Source organism: Trichosurus vulpecula, chromosome 8 (genome assembly GCF_011100635.1).
Source record: "Trichosurus vulpecula isolate mTriVul1 chromosome 8, mTriVul1.pri, whole genome shotgun sequence".
Lineage (NCBI taxonomy): Eukaryota > Metazoa > Chordata > Mammalia > Diprotodontia > Phalangeridae > Trichosurus > Trichosurus vulpecula.
In genome coordinates this window covers 53921267-53941974 of record NC_050580.1, presented here as the reverse complement: position 1 = coordinate 53941974, position 20708 = coordinate 53921267, and the positions used below count along the sequence as shown (strand labels likewise).

Sequence of the window (20708 nt, the reverse complement as noted above, 5' to 3'; positions counted from 1 at the left end):
GCCAGTTCCCTGAAGTCTTCCTTGTCCCTAAAATCCACCCAGTGGATTCAGCTTTTGAAACTTTGCCTGTTCCTACTAGGCAGGGTTGCAACACTCATGTTCTTCAAACCAGGCTAGGGTGGAATATAGAGGGGAGCACTGACCGTGACACTGTCAATCCGGAAGGTGTCCATGATGTTGCCAGCAATGATGGAATAGACTATAGTGCCATTGGGGCCCTCATCCAGGTCAAGTGCCTGGATTGTGATGAGGCTGATGTTGAGGGTATCTGGGCCCTCATCTAGCAAGATCTCATAGCGTGGCTGTTGGAACATGGGTGCATTGTCATTTTCATCCACAATTGTCACGTAGACATGGGTGGTGGTCTAGAGAGAAAGCCATGAGGGAAGAAAAGTGTCAAAATTGGGGCTTCTCAAGCAAAATGGCTAGGAGCTTTCCCTATTGAACAAGAAATGAAGAGAGACTCCAATTCAGTAAACAAAAGAGCAAGAAAAATTCACCTTTAATCCCAAACGGCCTATCTTACAAATTGGGCATGTTCTATCATCAACCAATAAGTCTTTCTTTACCACTTATTACTGGCCAGGCACTGAGGAAAAAAATTAAAGATCTGTAACAATAATGTTATTAAATATTATATGAAAAACCTTGAAATCTAAGTTTTCCAGCTCTTTTCTAGCCCAGGCTAGGCTCATTATTTATGACATAGAGGTAATTGAAGGAGGGAGAAGTAATAGAGACAGGGCATTAGAAGGCTACAAATGGACAAAAAAGCCTGTACACAGGCAGGGTGGGGTTATAAAGAGAGAAGGGGTCATGGAACACTAGAGTCATTAGAGCTAGGGCACTAAAATGTATGGTATATGAATAATATAATTGAAATAAAGTAATGTAATACAATATAATGTAATATAATGTAATATAATATAATATAGCATCCCTGTGTCATAAGAAGTGACAAAAGAGATGGATTCAGAGAAACCTGGGAAGACTTATATGAACTGATACCTTATGAAGTGAGCAGAACCATGACAACTGACTGTAAATAAAAACAACTTTGAAAGACTTAAGAACCCTGTTTAATGGAATGATCAACCACAACTCCAGAAAATTGATATTTCTCACCTCTTGGCAGAGAGGTGATGGATTGTAGGTAAAGAAGAAGTTATACATTTTCAGACACATCTTGACTATAATTATCTGTTTTAAAGGAGTGCTTTAATTTTTTGAATAGAGAGAATTTTTTTTAGTGGGGAGTGGGATAGAGTTGTAAAAAAAGAAACAAAAGACAAAAGTGTTCAGGAAATACTTTAAAAAGACACAGAAGAGAGCCTGAAGAACTACAAAGGAGAACCCAGACCATTTTACATTTATTAGATATTTGGAAAAAGAAACAACCTATATATATAGTAGAGAACCACAATTTCATATACAATCACCTTTTTCTGCTATTCTTTATATATGGAAATGTTCACGTGTGTTGATGCTTGTCAAGTTTATGAATAAAAAAAGGAAAAAAAAGAGGGCCATGTGGTACTTTATCTTCCTTTTCAGATAGGGCTGGTGATAGACTACTGGAGTAGAAGATTGCCTAGAGACCATCTTGTTCAAATCTTTCATCTTGCTAACTCCATCCTGCCCTTTCCATCCTCCTTATGTCCTCCCCCTTCTTGGCCCAGACCATGGTATTGTTATTTCACCTCTTCTGTGACTCAGGCCCATGGACAGAGCCAGCCAGCCAGGCAGAGAAGATATTAAGCATTGTCTATATTTGAATGGAGACTACACTTTGAGGTTTTGTTTTGTTTTGGGGGGAGAGGCCTGGACCTATGATTCAGTGTGGGCACCAATATACTTATCATTAACTTATCTTAGAGAGTTACCTGGGCCATTAGAAGGCTAAGTGATCTGCCCCTGGTCACAAAGCTAGTACATGCCAGAGGCAGGTCTTAAATCTATATCTTCCTAATTCTCAGGTCACTCCTCTACTCACTATACCATGTGGCCTATAACTCCTTGTGTTTGAATATGAAGATTCCTTTCAATTTCCATCATCCCACTAATTTTCACCTGGGTCCATGTAAATCACCTCAGGAGCTTCATTCAATATATGGGGGAGAAGGTGAAGCTGACTTTTAATTTTTTTTCCTGCCCCAGAAAAATCCCTACCTTTCTGATTAAACTGAGGTCCAGAAATTACCCACATAGCAAATACATGGTAGGACTGGAATTCCAATCCTGGACATCTGAATATAAATATGGAGCAGACAGAAGCTTAGAGATCCTCTTGTTCAGTTGGCCCAAGGTCACGTAGGTAGTAATTAGGAAAATCTGGTTGAAGCCCAAGCCTTTTCATGCTAACTGCAGCATCCATTCCACTCTATTGTGCTTGCCAGACTCCAAATTCAGGGATCTAGTCATATCACAGCTGTCTGTAAAAGGCCCCCACTCCCCACCGTAAAAAGATCTCTCCTGCCATCTGTGGTTGTGACTGAATTTGCATTATTAAAGATTCATTCCTTTGTGTCTTTTAAGGCTCTTCTAACAGTCCCTTACTAACATATAAATACCCCAGTGAGGGAAAACTTTTATCAGCTAACCACTTATTGGAGATCAGCTGACAGTCAGCTAATAACTGGTTCACACTGAATAGGACACCAGATTCGGTGGAGGGGTGGGAAGGTACTAGGCAAACTTCTTGACTTCCCAGGTTTATCTTGGGCTGGCCTTGGCTGAAGACAGAGGGGCTTAATAAATGCCCGTTCCTTCCCTTTTCCTCCCTCCAGAATGGTCAACTGGCTGGTCTGGCTAACAGTATGCTCTTTATTCAACCCTTAAACCCCATTGGGCAGTAATTTATTTTTATTTCTGATGAATCAAAAGACACAAAAGTCTGACTTGTCTCTGGGTTATCCCTGCATTTGTGTGGAGTTGGGGTCTGAGAGTTGGTCAGAGGATCCAGATGGCCCCTCACTTAACGCTGAGAAGTGGAGCAATCATAGCATGACCCAACTCTGGATTTAAAATTGGGAGGGAACTTGGAGGTCATCTAGCCCACACCCCCATTTTATAAATGAGAAAACTGTCCCAGAGAGGTGAAAGTATTTGGCCAAGGTAACCCAGGCGGTAACTAGCTCCTTCTCTAGGACTGAGTACCCTAAAGTTTTGGCCATGCCCATGTTTCCTCACTGCCCACTCTGGACCTTTCAATGTTCTACCAGTTCTTCAAAATGCCCATGCATTGAGCAAGTGGCACTGAGATTTCCTGTATGTTCCCCACAAGTTGGGCAACGCTGCCTCCACCCCTAGTTCCCAGCACCCCTGTGTTTTTAGACTCCATGATGCAATCTCCAAAGGTTCTATGGTCACTGTGGTGATGGGGAAAGGTCTTCCCACCTTTCTTCCATCTTGGTGTCTGCCTCATCTCTCCCCTACTCAGACCTGACTGTCCATGTCATGGCTTGCCCAAGGCCTGAGCTTTCATGGTGAGAAGTGAGACAGAACCCAAGGTCCCTTCTCCCCAAGTCCTCCCCAGTGTTACTCCCAGCCTGGTGAGAAGAGGGGCTGAGGAGCTGGAGATGGGTCCTTATTCTTTGTTGATGATTGAGGAGCTGATGGACTCTATCCCACCAGGTCTGACTCTTGTTAACGGGCTGTGATCTACATCCTCACAGCCAGGCTAGGCCCCTCTTCATTCAGTGTCAGAGGCTACCCCTGCTCCCTCCCTGTAGGGAAAGAGTCATAGGAGCATAGGAACATAGACTTCCATCTGGAAGGGACTTTGGCAGCCATGGAATCCAACTTCATCATTTTACAGATTGAGGCCCAGAAAGGTTAAGCAGCTTCCCCAAGGTCAGACTGCTACCAAGTATCTGAAGCAGGTTTTGAACTTAAGCCTTTGCTGACTCCATGTCCAATACTTTATCTACCATGCCACTTAGCTGTCAGGGGGGTAGTTCCCCTCAAGGAACATGGACCAAGCCTTAGGGCAGATCTCAGATCCATCTATTTCCCCATTAACTCCAACCAGGAGGAAAAGGACAGACTGTAGGGAGCAGGGGAGAAGGCTGGAGGAGGGGGAAACTGAGGAAATTCCCCTTCCTTTTCTGGCCCTGGGAATTGCATAGGGATTATGGGGATTCTGTGCTGTGGGGGGCTTTGGTGGGACACTCCTCTCACAGGGCTGGTAGGGAGATAAGCCATGCCTCATCCAACTTGGGGAACAGTCCCCTAATATAGAGGACTAAGGGCACCTGGAAAACTCCTCTTGGGATTTAGAGAGAGGGGCCAGAAAGGAAGCCAGGCTGGTGATAAGAAGGAACAGAAAGCTGGGTAGGATGTGACAGGGCTTCTGAAGAGGCAACATGGAAGCTGGCTACTCTGTAGGACCAGGTGATGAGGCTTGTTAGCAAGACGGAAAGAGGCTGAGCTGGCCCTTTATACCTAGATTAAGTGATCTCAGCACAAGATTCCAGAAATATCGTTTTTACCTTGAAAGGAGCAAATGTAAGGCTGGAAGTGATCTCAGAAACTATCTAGTTCACCCCCCTCTTTATGGATATGCAAACTGGGGCCTAGGGAGGCAAGGGCTTTACCCAAGGTCATCTAGGGAGTATCAGGCATGATTTGAAACTAGATTCTCTGCCCCTAGAACCAATGCTCCTTTGAAAAAAATTCAACCTGTCTCAGTTTTGTGTGTGTGTGTGTGTGTGTGTGTGTGTGTGTGTGTGTGTGTGTGTGTATGCCTAGGCCGGGCATGGACTGGGCAGAATTGGAAACAAAAGGGACCACCTTTCCTCAGCAGTTTTGGGGGACAGGATGGTAAAAGTTGGTTATAGGAGAGAAGGCAAACCCCAGTAACTTGAGAACTGGTCTCTGTCCCGCCAAGGATTCATTAGTGCATAGGATTTCTAAGATAACAACACCCCTTTTCCACCTTTCCCAGTCTATCCACTGGGAACCCCTAAGTGAACTTTCTTTTTATAGTGAGAGAATAAGAATTACTATTATTAAAGGCATTTAGGAAAGGAAGCAGTGAGTGCAGTGAGCCTTTACATGAGGGGTACACAATACAGTAAAAGGGGTTATTAGTCTGAAGATCTGAGTTCGAGACTGAACTCCAGTTCTGACCCATCTGTTACCGAACCCCATTGAGCCTCAGTCTCTGTAAAATGGGCACTTCAGAGCACTTAAATTTTTTTCCTGGCTCCAAGTCTAACTATCTTTCAGTGTGCTATATACTCTAATGTAGGAGACCCATGTTTCTAGGAAGATGTGGGGCCTGAAGGGCCCTTAGAGGCCACTGAGTACAACCCCCCTCACTATACATATGAGGAAACTGAAGGCCAGGTTAAGTGTCTTGCTCAAGGTCACACAGGTAGTAAGTTACAGGTGAAATCTGAATCTAGGTGGTGCCTCTTCAGGTTCCACTACCTCTCATTAGTACAGATTCAGAAACGCCACAGCTTAAATGGAATCCCCCAGGGTATAACTAGAGTTAGCAAAACTCCGATAAGCTAACTATGTTATAGGATATATGCATTACCTCTGAGCCCCCATATCAATCCTAGACAATGTTATCTTATTACACTTTTAGGTAAAACTCTCCTCCAGTTCCACAATGAGCCCCACACTGTCAAACCAAGCAAACATTCATCTGTTAAAAGAACCATATATCCCTGAATTCAACCTTGAAGGTCAACAAGGAGATTCCCATTCATAATACTTGTGGAGCACTTAGTGCAGTGCTTGGTACACAGTAGGTGCTTAATAAGTCTTTGTTCCCTCCCTCTTTTCTTCCCTCTAGAATGGTCAGAAAATGGGAAGATCTGATTTAACTGGCTAACAGCAACCACACTTAAATGTGAAATCTGTTTAATCCTCAACTCCGCTGGACAGTAATTTATTTTTATTTCTGATGACTCAAAAGACACAAAAGTCTGACTCGCCTCAGGGTCATCCCTGCAGAACAGGCAGAATTTGAGCTGCCTGGCTTCCTGGCTCTGGATCAAATGAAGAATTTACTAGGCAGATCTTGAAATAAAATAGCAAATTCTATCAGGCTGGAGGGCATGAATCAAATTCCTTTGGGGAATACAAAGCTGAATGAAAGTGCCCTTTTCTTGTGGGTAAATGTGCACAGCCTTCATTCAGGATCTACAAATAAAACAATTTTAAGAGGTCAACCTAAGGTCACCTCTAGAGCATCCGGTCTACATTCACTCAATTTAGAAGTCACACTTGCACTTTCACTGTTTTGAACCTCTCCAGAATAGCAAATATCTTTGTTTATTTCTCTAGTTTACTATATGATGGCTTTGGGAGAGAAAACTTGTCATGTTAGGGAAAGACCATTGACCTGGGTTCAAATCTTGCTTTTGTCAATACCAAGGACAATGGGTTTTTTTTTCTTTTTTGTATCCCCAGCACTTGGCACAGTGCCTGGCACATAGTAAGGGCTCAATCAATGTCTATTGCCTGACTGACTCTGTCTCCCGCCAAATCAGAGACTCCTCATCCACAAAGCGAAGAAGTTGGATTCAGTAAGGGCCCTTCCAGACCTGAATCTATGATGCTGGGGATCCTGTGACTGAAAATCATTTTGTCCATTCTCTAGGAGGCCGGCTGATCTCTGGTTGGCAATATTGCAACACTGACGCTAGGGTTGTCATGTTAACATGAAAGATGCCATCAAATCAACTTTGTAGGATGAATTCAGGTGGGGGAGAGACCTTGGAGAGGGGTCTTAGGTCTCAGCTTGGGCCTTGTAGGGGGAGATACCCTGGGATAGCCTGTTGCAGAGAGACAGAAGTTCAAGGTAGACCACAAGCTGGCTGCCAGGGGGTGGAACTAGCTGGGACCAGACCAAAGAAGATGGTCACCTCATAGCATTCTAGGGTAACTAGGACACTCTTGTCTGTTCAATAAAAATCAGAGTTGTTTCTCCCTGCTGAAAGAATTTGAGTCTGTTACTTGGTGTTAGCTAGGTGGTGCAGTGGCTAGAGTGCTGGGCCTGGAGTCAGGAAGACTCATCTTCATGAGTTCAAATCCAGTCTCAGACACTTACTAGCTGTGTGACCCTGGGCAAGTCACTTAACCTTGTTTGCCTCAGTTTCCTCATCTGTGAAATGAGCTGGAGAAGGAAATGGTAAACCACTCTGGTATCTCTGCCAAGAAAACCCCAAATAGGGTCCCGGTGAGTAGGAGATGATTGAAGATGCTAAGACCGTGCCGAGGTTTTGCAATACTGTTTCAAGCCTCTGAGATGAGCCTGTATTTTCATGAAGATTAAGGCTGAAATGTAAATCTCCACAAAACCTAAAACATTTGTACTCTTATGGTTGAAAAAAGAATTGTCGTATTTCCTTGAAACCTTGTTGTTGTTCAGCCTTGTTCAGCTCTTTGTGATTCTGTTTGGGGTTTTCTGGGCAAAGATACTGGAGTGGTTTGCCATTTCCTTCCCTAACCCATTTTACAGATGGAGCAAACAGGGTTAAGTGACTTGCCTGGGGTCATACAGCTAGTAAGTGTCCGAGGCTGGATTTCAACTCAGGTCTTCCAGACTCCAGGCCCAGTGCTCTATCCCCTCTGCCGCATATAAACCTATTTATCCTCTCCTTCCAGCAGGCTTTTAGAGAATTAGGGGGACCTCTGGGTAGGCTTACTTGGTGGTTACAGAGAAGGCCTTAGAGTCAGAAAGACCTGAATCTAAGTTCTGCCTTAGATACTCAAGAACTTTGTGACCCCGAGTAAGCCATTTATCTTCTTTGTGCTCTGACAACTCTTGGTGATTTTAAATCTTCACTGGCAGAGAGAGAGAGAGAGAGAGAGAGAGAGAGAGAGAGAGAGAGAGAGAGAGTTTCCATATTAAGAGTTCCTGACCTATACTGATAAAATCATAGTTGTAAATAGAAAAAAAAAAGAAGCCAAATACTAAAGTTATTTCTGGTGAGACAGGACTGGAATAAGATGCTGCTGAAGGAGGGGCTAGTGGCGGGATGATTCTGAAAAGGATGCTAGGTGTGTAGTCATAACGTGTACAAGGTGGATATGCCAGGGTTGGGTGTGCATCCAAGGGGAGGTCAGAGGCAGTTGCCCATTGTGATCTATCAATCAGTATTTAAAGAACACCTACTGGGTGCTGCCCCTTGGGCTAGGAGCTGGGGAGAACGGAGTTTAGATAAGACACAGTCTCTGCCCCCACGGAGCTCACAGGCCTGTAGGGAGAGGAGTATTACCTAATGGCTAAATTCGGAGTCAGAAGACCTCGGTTTGAGTTTTCCCACTGTTATCTGTTAACTGTGACACTAGACAAGTGACTTTAACCTCTCCGGGTCTCTGTAAAATGAAGGGGTTGCATTCGACGTCCCCTAAGATTCCTTCTAGCTCTAAACCCTAATTACAGCTGTGACCTTCAGGAGACAAAACCTCGTCCCTTCATCCAACGTTTGGTCTCTTCTCTTCCCAGTCAGTCTGGTAGCCTCGAGCGCTGAGTGATAGTATTCAATAGATCTTGCCAGGAGAGATGCTGGTCAATTGCTTCACAAGCATTTAAGCACAAGTCATCCAACTACGAGAGTGAGACTGTGCCTGCCTTCAGGGGGCTAACAGTCTATCAGGAAGACACCGCAAGTAGGCACAATACGCCTCTGGGTTTGGATGTGTCTAGGAGTGGGGAGAGGTGTTCTGCAGTGTGTAAATATGCGTAGGAATGTGGGCCTATCTCTGAACTTGGGTGTTTGTGAATAGGTGCCTGGTGCTCCCCTCTGGTAGGCTCCCAGGTCTACCAACAAGACTGCTTCAGATTGAGCCCGGCTGCGGAGGCGGCGGCGGCGGCGGCAGCAGCAGCAGCAAGCAGCTCAGCACCGAGGGTTGGGTTTCCCTCTCACCTCCTGGGGGTGCTGTCCCTCTCTATCGCTCTTCCCCTGGCTGGCTGAGTTGTAAGTGAGCAGCCACTAAGAAAGGTTTCCTGCAAGCCAGGACAGCTGTCCCAGCTGCTGTCAGCTAAGTTCTCGGCTGCTGTGGCTCAGGGTCCCGTGCGTGAGGCTCCGGCCAGTCCTTCTCACTCCCTCCAGAAGGAAACTCACTTTGAAGTCCCCCAAGATGGATTTGCATCTAGGGGCTGCCCTTGGACACTGGGGTCCCCTGCTCCTTGCTCTCTTCCTGGCTTCCTCCAGAGGTAAGCTCCCGATCTTTTCCTTGTCCCTATCACGAAAGAGAAACCCACCCTGGGCTCCTCTTCAGAGCTGGGGACAGCTGTGAATGATGAGGCCGGAGGAAGAGGAGCGGCTTGGGGTCATCCTTTCCCTGGAGCTGGGTCTCAGTCCCACTTCTCCTGGATCTTTTGCCCAATAATGAAATCTGAGAAAGGCTGAGCCTGGAGTAGCGCTGGGCCGGTAAAGGGAGATCAGCTGTCAAGCCGAGTCTTGCCGGGAGGGAGGAAGCTCTGGATCTCGGCTTTGTAGGGTGGGGTGTGGGGTTTTGTTTTGTTTTGGTAACCCAAGGACAGGACATTGACAACCTAAAGGGAAACCTTGTTATTGCCAGTTTGGGACGGAGGGGGTTTACACGTTTAACCCCCTTTTCGGTCTGCAGTGGTGAACCTTGCTGTAAGTGGGCAGAGTCCCTAGACTGTCGGGAGGTACCGGCAAGCTCCTAGCCACTCTGCTGGGGGCAGCTGGAGGGAGGGGTCTTCTTGCCCTGAGGTCCCTTGCTGGGCTGGTCTGATTTTGAGAAATGTCATTGTTGGGTATGGTGCCAATCTTGGAGTGGCCAAATACAGTCCATCTGTACATTGCCAGGGCTGTTTGGTCTGCAAGCATTACTTGTGTGTGGGAGGATAGGGAAGGAAACCTGGGAAGCTGTGCCTACTTTATCCCTGCTGTAAGGGAGGTTGGTGACTCACAGTTAGGAGGGGATGGCAGGGAGACAACACCCCTGGAGAGAGCTGACTATGTATGTGACTCCAGTGATCTCCACGGGCTTCACTAGAAGCAATGCCCACCCCTCCAAGCTCTTCTTAGCCCAGCTCTCAGTCTCTACAATGCCAAGCCTTTTGTATGTGGCTGGGGTGGGAGGAGGGTTGGCCTCACATACTTCACTCCGGAGGCAGCCTCTTATCTTTGTCCTTAGGAGGCCCAGGCTCTGGGGCCTCTGATAAGCTGAGTGTTAAGGCCTCAGAGAGCAAGGAGAGGCGCAAGGGTAAGACTGGCAAAGGGAGAGGGTGAAGCCCATCGACTCAGAGCCCAAGGAGGGAGGGAAAGAGAGATCCTGCTCCAAGTGACAGCCAATGTGGGACAGTGCTGAGGAAAAGAGGGGGAAAGGGAAAAGGCAAGGAGCCTCCATACCAAATGAATTGAGAAAATGTTTTTAGGGAGTGCTGGAGGTTTGGGAGAGAGTGGGGAGGGGGAAGGGGAGAGGAAAAGGGAAAGGAAGAGAGACAAGACAGGGATAGAGGGAGGGAGGGAGAAGAGAAAGAAAGAGAGGGAGGGAGAAGGAGAGAGAAGAAGGGAAGGGGAGAGGGAAAGAGAGAGCAGGAGGGGAAAGAGGAGAGGAAAAAGGAAAGGTAGAGAGAGACAGAGAAGAGGAGAGAGGGAGAGAAGAGAAAGGAGGGAGAGAGAGAGAGGGAGGGAAAGAGAAGAGAAAGAATGGGAGGGAGGGAGAAGGAGAGAGAAGGAGGGAAGGGAAGAGGGAGAGGGAAAACAGGGGGAGGGAAAAGAGGAGAGGAAAAGGGAAAGGTAGGGGGAGAAGAGAAAAAAGAGAAAGGAGGGAGAGAGAGGGAGGGAGAGAGAAGAGAAAGAAAAGGAGGAAGAAAGGGAGAGAGAGAGAGGAAGGAAGGAAGAAAGAGGGGGAAGAGAGGGGGAAGGGTGGGGAAAGAATAGAGGGGAAGTAGGGGGAGGGGAAGAGAGAGAGAGAGAGAGAGAGAGAGAGAGAGAGAGAGAGAGAGAGAGAGAGAGAGAGAGAGAGACAGACTTTATACTTTTGGGTGCTTTACAATTACAAAAGCACTTTCCCATTCGATATTCGTTTGAATCTTCCAACAATCCTGTAAGGTAGGCACTTCAGGTTTCACTACCCCCATTTTACAGATGAGGAAACTGAGGCTTATGGGGTTTAAAGGACTTGACTAAAGACCATGTAATGCATAAGAAGAAGAACTGAACTAAATTCCTATTCTGATGCACTTTTCAAATAATAAAAATGTTACTTTAAGGTTCACAAAGCACTTTACAAATATGACCTCATTTGGTCCTCACAGCAACCCTGGGAGGATGCTCCTCTTATCTCCACTTTAAAGATGAGGAAATGGAGGTTGAGAGAGGTTTAAATATCTTCCTCACTGTCACACAGATAATTGAATTTGTGTCTTCCTGATTCCAAGCCCAGGACTCTAACCACTGTGCCACCTAACAGTAATCATCACCCTTTTCTTCTCTTCCTAAAATGATGCTATGAGGTGCTTATTTCCTAAGGTCATTCCAGGACACCAAGCTGGGTCACTTTATCCCTTGCTGCCTTGCTCTCACTCTACAGTTGGGGAGACTGAGGCACAGAAAGCCAAGCAAATGAGCTTGAAGAATGCTTAGCCTGGAGAAGACAAAAGCATTAGGGTTGGGGAGGGAGCTCTGATGTCAAGTTCTGTCCTGCAGAACAGGAGGGAGGCAGCTTCCTCCTTGGGAGTTCCCGATGGGCCCAGTATAATGAGTTTTTAGTCCCTAAGAGCTCTCCAATGAGGCTAGTTATGGATGCATAGCAGAGTTTGAGCTGTGTTGGTGGTCATGGTGGTGGGGGTGGGGCCCTTCACTCTCCTAAAATCACAGGTTCTTGATGCATTTGTAGGGCTGACATATGGAAGGGGGACCACAGTAAAGAAAGACTTTGCGACGATTAGAGCTGCAAGTTGACTGGGCTGCCTTGCTCCCTTAGATGTAGACTTTCCTCTGCAGGGTGTGGGGTCCTATTCAGTAAGGGCTAGACTAGCTTGATACTAAGTTCTTTTCTAATTCTAAGATTCGGGGCCCAGGCTCAGGGCCATAGCCTTTTTACTCACAGCATGGAGGACTGCATTTGGAGTCAGAGGACTTGGATCTGAATCCTGGTTCAGCTCCTTCTTACCCATGTAACCCTGCTTAGTGACTTCCTGCCTCTGGGCTCATTCTTCCCATCTGTAGAATGGGAAGGACTGACTAGGTGATTTCTCCATTCCTTTCTTATTTGAAAGCCTGTGATTCCATGATCTAGGTAGGGCTGAGAAGATTTGGATGAGCCTTTGAACCCAGTTGTGTGCAGGGAGAATTAGGATAGTTCCTAAGTCAGAGGCTCACCCCAAAGCAGGGCCAAGAACTCTGAATTTTCACTCTGTTAGAGTCTCCTACAAGAGGTCCTAACACCAGGATCCTCGAGAGGCTTCTTGTTTCTGATGGTCTCAGCTTAAATAGCCTTGGCCTCCTGGGTTACCCAAACCCTCCTTTTGTCTGAGGGTCTATGGGGATGGCTAAGTGTCCAAAGGTCCTAAGGAGCTGGGGTCTGAGGAAGGCGACCCTGATCTGGCAGTTGGGAGACCTGTTACCAGTTCTGCTGCTAACTCATTGTGTGTCCTTGGGAAAATAACTAAATCTCCCTGAGTCTCTATATTCTCACCTATAAAACGGGCTAATATGCCAAACTATAATGACTATTAAATGAAGTAAGAGATAGGAAAATACTCTGAAAAATATACAGCACTGTGCAGATAGGATGGGGGACCATTAAGTGCTTTTTCTTAAGTTATAGGTTCAATACAATTCAGTTCAATAAGCATGTATTAAGCAACTACTGTATTCAGGACACTATGGTGGACACAAAGATGGAAATGAAGACAGTCCCACCCCTCAAGAAGCTTACATTCTGCTGGAGATAATCCATGGGGTCTGGTACCAATTGCTGTGGGGAGGAGATGGGCAGTTTTTACCAGGTCACAGGTCTTGAAAGGTGCTGGGATAAGGCTCAGCCTTGAGGGAGGGCCTAGCTGAGAACGGCCAAAGGCAGGCATCATTCTGAATGCCAATGAGCTCAAGGTGAAGAACATTGAAGCTAGTGGCTGGGTCTAGTGCATGATGAATACAGATGGCCCTGATGATTGGTCAAGGAATTGGGGCATTCTCTGAGATGGCAGAACTGTGTAACCTATATCAAACCACTCGCCTTCTCAATGGGGGTGGGGTGGGGAGGAAGGAAGGGAGAGAATTTGGAGCTCAAAGTTTTAAAAATGAATGTTAAAACTCATTTTTACATGTAACTGCGGAAAATTAAAAAAATTTGAGATGGCAGAACCAGGCTGGAAAGAGGGTGACCACACTATGGGGTATGGCTGAGGAAGATATACCAAAGCTAAAGATGAAGGAGGTGGCTCAATGGACATCAATGGATATCAATGGATAGAGGGCTGGACCTGGAGTCAGAAAGGCCTGAGTTCAAATCCTGCCTCAGACATTTATTTCCTATGTGACCATGAGAAAATAACCTCTCTCAGTCTCAATTTCTTCCTGTATAAAATGGGGATAAAAATAGCACCTACTTCTCAGGGTTATTGTGATATGAAATGAGATAATATTTGTAAAGTACTTTGCAAACCATTAAGTGCTATATAAATGCTAGCTATTATCTATTATTTATGATGCTCGAAGCTGTTTCTCAGACCAATATGGGTGGGCAGAGGGGGTTGATTCAGAGAAATGGAGAATAATAGGGCCTCTTCTCCATTTTTTTGTAGACAGAGCTAAAGCTGGAAGAACAAGTCCAAGGAAGGGAAAAATATATTTGTTAATTTGAAGTGGCCAACTTTCCTTACGTAAGCTCCGTGAGAACACAGACTCTCTTTTGCCTTTCTTTGCAACCATGACATTGGCACCTGATTGGGTGTGCAGTAGGTGCTTAGTAAATGCTCATTGACTAATCACAGAATCTTGGAGTGAGAAGGGAATTCAGAGACTATCTAGGCTGACAGCCTTCTCTGACTTACCTGAGAAATGGTCCTCTAGCTTTTGCCTGAAGCCTTCTAGGGACCAAGAACTCATTACCTCCTGAGGCAGCCCTTTCCATATCTACTTCTTTTACCCCTTTTATCTATCTATCTATCTAGCCATTTGCCCATCTGTTCATCCATCCATTCATTCATCCATCCATCCATCCATCCATCATCCATCTCTCTCTCCCTTTCTCTCCCCCTTTTTAGTTTTCAATATTCACTTTTATAAGATTTTGAGTTCTAAATTCCACCCTCCATATCCCTTCCTCATTTCCCAAGACAGCATGCAATCTGTATATCTACTTCTAATTGTTAGGACAATTTTCCTGCTATCAAGCCTAGATTTTTGCCTCTGTACCCTTCACCAGTTGTTCATTGTTCTGCCTTCTGGAGCCAAGCAGAGGAAAGCTAAGCCCTTTTCCAAGGAACAGCCCTTCAAATACTTGAAGAAGGCTACCATGAGTTCCCTATCCAACTCCCTCCCTTTCCACCCAAGCCTTCTCTTCTAAAGGCAAAACACCCCAAAGTTTCTTTAAAGGCTCCTCTTACAATGATGACCTCAGGGATCCTTCACCACCCAAGCTTATCTTCTCTGGATGCTCTCTGTAGCTTATCAATGTTCTACCTAAAATGTAGTGCCCAGGTCTGAGCACAATCCCCCGCCGTAGCCCAACCAGGGCAGAGCACAGTGGGAATATTTCCCACCTCATCCTAGACTATACTTCTCTTCATGTAGGCTGAGATTGCATTAATTTGTTTTTTGGAGGAAAGGGGAAGCCCTCTGTCTTTCCTCTTCAGCATCTCTGATTGTGAAAGCCAGTGGTGCAAGCTTCTGATGTAGTCGTGGTCAAATTACGCAGATGGCTAGAATGGACCACAAGGACAAGAGGTACTAACCCATGTCCCACAGGTCAGAGATCTCTTCTTGAGGTCAGGTGACATTTGTGTTTCTCTTTCATGTTTACAAATATGTGTTACATGTATTATCTCATTTGCTCCTCATAACAACCCTGGGAGGTAGGTGCTATTACCATCATTCCCATTCTGCAGATGAAGAAATTGAGACAGATGGAGGTTAAGTGACTTGCCCTGGGTCACAAGATTAGGAAGTATCTGAGGCTGGACTTGAACTCAGGTCCAGTGCTCTGTGCCCAATGGCACCACTTGGCTAATGTCTAACAGAGATCTATCCATGGCTTCCACATGGGACTTTCCTTAAGAAAAAGTCTGACCATGTTACTCTCCTACTCAATAAACTTCAGTGGTTTCTATTGACTCTAAGACCAAATATTATTTCATACTATTCTCATCCTTTTAAAATGTCTCCTTTTTTGTATTTCATGATGTATACAATTATTAGTATAGTAACATAACCAGAGGTGTGCTAATAAATGCTTAACAATGACCTGTCTGAAAACACACAACACATTTCTAAATTTAATCACAGAGTTAGCTTGTGGCATAGTAGAGGTTCAAATCCAGCCTCAGATACTTCCTGGCTGTGTGACCCTGGCCATCTTTGCCTCAGTTTCCTCACTTGTAAAATGAAGATAATAATAGCACCTACCTTCCAGGGGGGTTATGAAGATCTAATGAGATTATATCTGTAAAAAGTGCTTAGCACAATGCCTGGCACGTAGTAGGCACTCAACAAAACAACAAATCAAATGCTGATTGGTAGCATTTGTCGATTTCTGAGCTGTAAATGCTCACACTGAAAATTTAACAATCAACTCTTTCAGCTGGCTCGTGCACTGGTAAAGGTCCAGGACCAAAAAGGATTGGCACCCGCTGCCCTAGACTGCTTGCAGTATATTTTCTTGGTGTAATCCCAGAATTGCTGATTTCAAAGAGACCTCAGGGCCACCTAGCATAGTCTGCTCACACCTGATAAAGGATCACCACTGCAACATAGAAGGCAGGTGGTTGGTCACCCAGCCTTTGTTTACACATCTCCAGGGAGAGAACCACCGCCTTCTGAGCTAGCTTTTTACACCATCTTCATTGTGAGGAAGTTTTTCCTCCCATTAAGCCTAAATTGGCCCCCTTTGTACCTTCTGCCCACTATTTCTAGCTCTGAACTCTTGGGTCAAACCCCACAAATATAGTTCCTTTTCCATAGGATACCTTTTCAAGTACCTTAAGATAGTCATACTGTTGCCCCCCCCCCCACCTTCTCTTCCCTAATCTAAATACTCCCAGTTCCTTCATATAATCCTTTATATTGCACGTACTCAAGGTCTTTCACTCTTCTGGTTGCCTTCCTCTGGACAGTCTCTAGTTTACCACTGTCCTTCCTCATTTGTGATGCCAGAACTGAACCAGATTCTCCAGTTGTTGTCTGACTGAGGTAGCATGGTTACTTCCTTATTCTTGGAGACTATACCTCTCTTCCTGTAACCTAAGTTTTCTTGGCTGTGGACTTTCTGAACTTGCAGTCCCACTAAGACCCCCTGATCTTTTTCAGGGAAACTGCTACCCAACTATGCTTCTCTTATCTTGTGCTTGCGAAGTAGAAGTTTTTGAACCCAAATGTAGATTTTACATTTATCCTTATTAAATTGCACCTTATTAGATTCAATGTTTTAAACCAGGGATTCTTGAGAGTGTGTGTGTGTGTGTGTGTGTGTGTGTGTGTCCAAGAGCCATCTAGCAGTTAAATGGAGCCTATGGGATGCCTTCTCACAATCATGTTTTTAAGTAAATCAAATAAAATACACAAAATTGCAAAGGAGGCCAATCATGTTGAAGAAAATATATATATATATATATATTTCCTCATCCAAATTTGTGTCCTCTGGCATTGTTTCTTCCATTCCAAGCATGAGTTGTCTCCTTTCTTAGATTCTCCTCTTTTCTCCAATACAGCTTTTTAAAATAATCCCTTTCTGTTGCATTGGCCCTCCTTGCTGGCCCCAGCCCATGTCTGACTTTGAAGTTCTCACACACAGTACCCCACACCACTTTTGTATTCATCCTGTTACCTGCTCTTACTTTCCTCTTCTAAGCTGTTAAGAATCTGGGCAGTTTTCTGAGTTGGATCTTCTCTGCTAGAAAAGTGCTAACGAGATAGTTCTCCCTGGACCAAACTCCTAGCCTCTGGAGGAATAGGGGATGATGCCGAAAGGTCTGGATCCCCAATACTGGGGGCTCATCTTTGCTATTATAGCTTATGTATGTCCCTGCCAAGATGCCTTATGATGGTGTGGCAGTGCTCCTGGGTTCTCCAAAGCTCTGCCCATGGGTTCTACCAGCAGCTAGAAAAACTTGAAGTTAGTGTCATTCAGTAGGCACTTAGAACATTTCTACTATGTGTCAGGCTTTGTACTAAGAGCTGCAGATACAAAGAAAGGCAAAAGACAGTCCTTGCTCTCAAGGACTGAGCGCCTAGTGACAGACTGGGGTCTTGCAATGTTGGCAGAGGATCAGCACCAAGTTGGCCACATGTGATGAGTTTTTTGAGCACAGCAGCTCTTCAAGCCTATCTACTCACATGTAGATGATGATGAACTCATGGCTCCTTGAAGTACTGCAGTTTACAGATACATAACGATGTGTAGTTACAAAGACCTTTAAATATACCCTCATTGGGGTCTCCCAACAATCTTTGGAGATGGGGAGGGATAATCTGATTATCCCTGTTTTACTGATAGGGAAACTGGGGTCCAGAGAGCTAGAAGTCTATTCATACAGCTAAAACGTATGTCTTCTGCCTCTAAGTTTGGTGCAATTCTGATAGCATCATACTTCCCCACAGGTGAGCTGTAACTAGATGGTAAGAGCTGATGTTAAGAGCCACCTTTCAGGGGACTGATCCCCTTGGGTCCTGTTGGTGCAGGACAGTCTAGGCTTTTGGGTGGACAAAATATTTGATGGCAGTCTAACACTGTAAGAAAGAAGGCCAGGGGGAGGGCTAGGGGTTGGTAATGGGATTCTTGCTGCCATCAGAAGCGCCAATATCACCCCCAATCAATGCATCAATATGGATTTTTAAAGTGTTAACTATGCACCAGGCACTGAGCCGTCAGTATTACCATCATTGTCACAATATCTCCATCACCATCAATGATCACCACTCATGTCCCATCGCTTTTCCTATCTTTCGCATTCTCAGGCATTACTAAGCCCCTACTTGGCTCAAGGTGTTGGGTGAAGGGAGGCAACTAGACTTGGTCTCCTCCCTGTTGATGCTTCCAATCCAAGGACCCTTCTCAGCAATAGGGGGCACATGTCATTGGCTTCCTGTCCATCTGCCTCCACCAGGGTGCCTGCTGGCCCTTTCCAACTCCCAGAGCTCTGAAGGGTATCTGGGGCAAGGAAGGAAGTGACTGTTCTTCCTACAACCACATATATACTGACTCCTAGAGTTCTGGGGACTGGAAGACCTCTCAAGAAGTCTTTCCATTCTAGCAAGTGACAATGCAAGCGAGAAAAGAAGGCCATTTGGTCTTCTCTTTGTATTATTTGTCAGTAAACTCAGTCACACCATTTTGGGGTGTAATGGCCCTGTCTGTCGAACTGTAATGTCAGATAATTGCATTAGGGCAGTCCTATGTAGAAGCAGGGGCCTGCATAAAATGACCTCTCATGGATCCTTCCAACTCTGGGATACTCTGGGTCCCTGATGCCTTTCCTGGCCCCAGATAGATTTCCTGGGCAGCCTTCTTTCTTGTCTCTACACTCTAGGAAGGGAAACATTTCCCTAAGGGAGCAGGGCTGGCAAGGGGACCCTATAATTTCCATCTCAGCTGGTTCCCTTCTGAGTAGGCCTGTGAGTATTTTTCTGAGCTTTGCATGGCCTGGGGTTTTCCAGTTGCTAGAGATCCCATCCAAAGTAAAGAGGATGAATAAACAATCACTGAGCTGGGCTGCAGGACCCTCCCTGCTGCCAGGACCAACCAGTCATCCAGGGTTTGGTCAGGCCACAGTAGGGGGTGAGGGAGGAAGGGAAGAGAAAGGTGGGAACTGAGCTCTTCCTCAGGGGTCAGGGGCCCGTGGCTGCCTGTGTTCTCACTGGCCTGGGCACATATCCATCTATCTGCCCTTCCTATAATGAGTTATTGGTGCCTGATGTATTGGGGTGGGGACCCTGGAGCTATCCTGGGCTGGGCTTCGGGAAGACAATCCAAGGGCAGGGTCTGGCAACTGAGGAGTGATCTGGGGAGTTGAAAAAGGGGGCTAGGCCCCTGGGACTTTCCCCGTGGAGGTTCTTATAGAGAGGCCCTGCAATCCAGAATCCCACGGACCCTTTTCCAAGGTGTTGGAAGTGCCGCTTCCTTCAATAGAGTTCAGGCTTCCCTTTCCCTGTCTCCCTCAGGGCCCCTGATGTGAATGGGGCCCTTCCTGTTGGAGCAGGTATCAATAAACACATCCGAGATTCCCTTTGTCCTTGGCACTCACAGAGCTCCTGTTGCTGGGCCCCAGGGAAGGTTCAGATCTAGGCCCCCTGAGGCCACCATCCAGAAACCCAGCTGGGCCCCAGGGCCTGGCCTGCCACATTCATCCTGAGCTGAATTGAGGGCTACTAGTAGTGTGGATTTAAGATGGGGGGAGTCAAGCAGGGTTCTGAGAGGCTCTGTGGACAGTTCGGTTGGTGGTTCTGGTCCCTGCTCTTACCCCAGAGATGTTCAGCAACAACAGAGTCTCTCAGTTGTTCTAACCTGTTGAATGACTCGTTCAATGTCCCACAATGAGGAAATGGCAGGTTTCAAATGGTGAAGATTCAAACTCACACCCTTTGACTCTGTCAAAACCCAAATTACCTTCCTATTGTACAGATAAGAAAATTGAGCATCTAAGAGAGGGAGAGTTAGGTAGATCCCCTTCTCTATAGCAGGATGCATGGATCGAGGGATTTAGGTCAGAGGGATAATCTTTTTGGCATTACCTAGCCTTGTTATGGGCAGCGAGGTGGTGCAGTGGATGGAGCAAAGGGCCTGGAGTCAGGAAGACTCATCTTCCTGAGTTCACATCTGGCCCCAGACACTTACCAGCTGTGTGACCCTGGGAAAGTCACTTAATCTTGTTTGCCTCAGTTCCTTCATCTGTAAAATGAGCTGGAGAAGGAAATGACAAACCACTCCAGTATCTTAGCCAAGAAAACCCCAAACGGGGTCATGGAGAGTTGGATAAGACTGAAAAATGACTCAACAACAACAAAACCTTGGTATAGGGTCACTCCAGGCTCTATCCAAGCACTTGGGGCATTTCAGAACATGGCAATCTTAACTTCTCAAGGTCTCAGTTTCTTTAACTGTCAAAAGAGGTGGCTGGATTAGATGGCCTCTGAGATCCCTTGGGGGAGGGGATTGGAGGGATAGTGTAAGAGTCATTAAAAATTTTTACTAGACCAGGGGTGGGGAACCTATGGCCTTGAGGCCACAAGTGGCTCTCTAGGTCCTCAAGTGTGGCCTTTTGACTAAGTCAAATTGACTCAGATTGACAAATCATGACTGAATTCAGTCAAAGGGCCACACTTGAGGACCTAGAGAGCCACATGTGGCCTCGAGGCCACAGGTTCTCCACCCCTGCACTAGACTTATGATTTCATCAGAATAGGAAAATCCCAAAGAGGCAAAATCTCTACCGACACAGATTCTCACCTGCTCGTCTGCAGCTCATTGTCTCAGAGGTAGATGGGCCAATGAGCTGTTAAGTGACTTCCCCAGGGAAATGAGTATGTGTCAGAGGTGAGATACCACGT

The 20708-nt window shown here is 45.9% G+C and overlaps 2 protein-coding genes across 3 annotated transcripts in view; one reads left to right on the top strand and one right to left on the bottom strand.

Moving 5' to 3' along the window:
- The window catches only part of CDH23 (cadherin related 23), a 552108-nt gene that overhangs the window by 46376 nt on the left and 485024 nt on the right, over window positions 1-20708 (bottom strand). For both annotated transcript variants that reach the window (XM_036735220.1, XM_036735219.1), the window contains one exon: window positions 144-365. In XM_036735220.1, coding sequence (XP_036591115.1) covers window positions 144-365 — 222 coding nt within the window. The remainder of the gene's footprint in view (window positions 1-143; window positions 366-20708) is intronic.
- Window positions 8935-20708, top strand: part of VSIR (V-set immunoregulatory receptor) — a 39670-nt gene continuing 27896 nt past the window's right edge. The window contains exon 1 of the mRNA XM_036735222.1: window positions 8935-9178. Within this exon, the coding sequence (XP_036591117.1) occupies window positions 9103-9178 (76 nt within the window). The 5' untranslated portion in view covers window positions 8935-9102. The remainder of the gene's footprint in view (window positions 9179-20708) is intronic.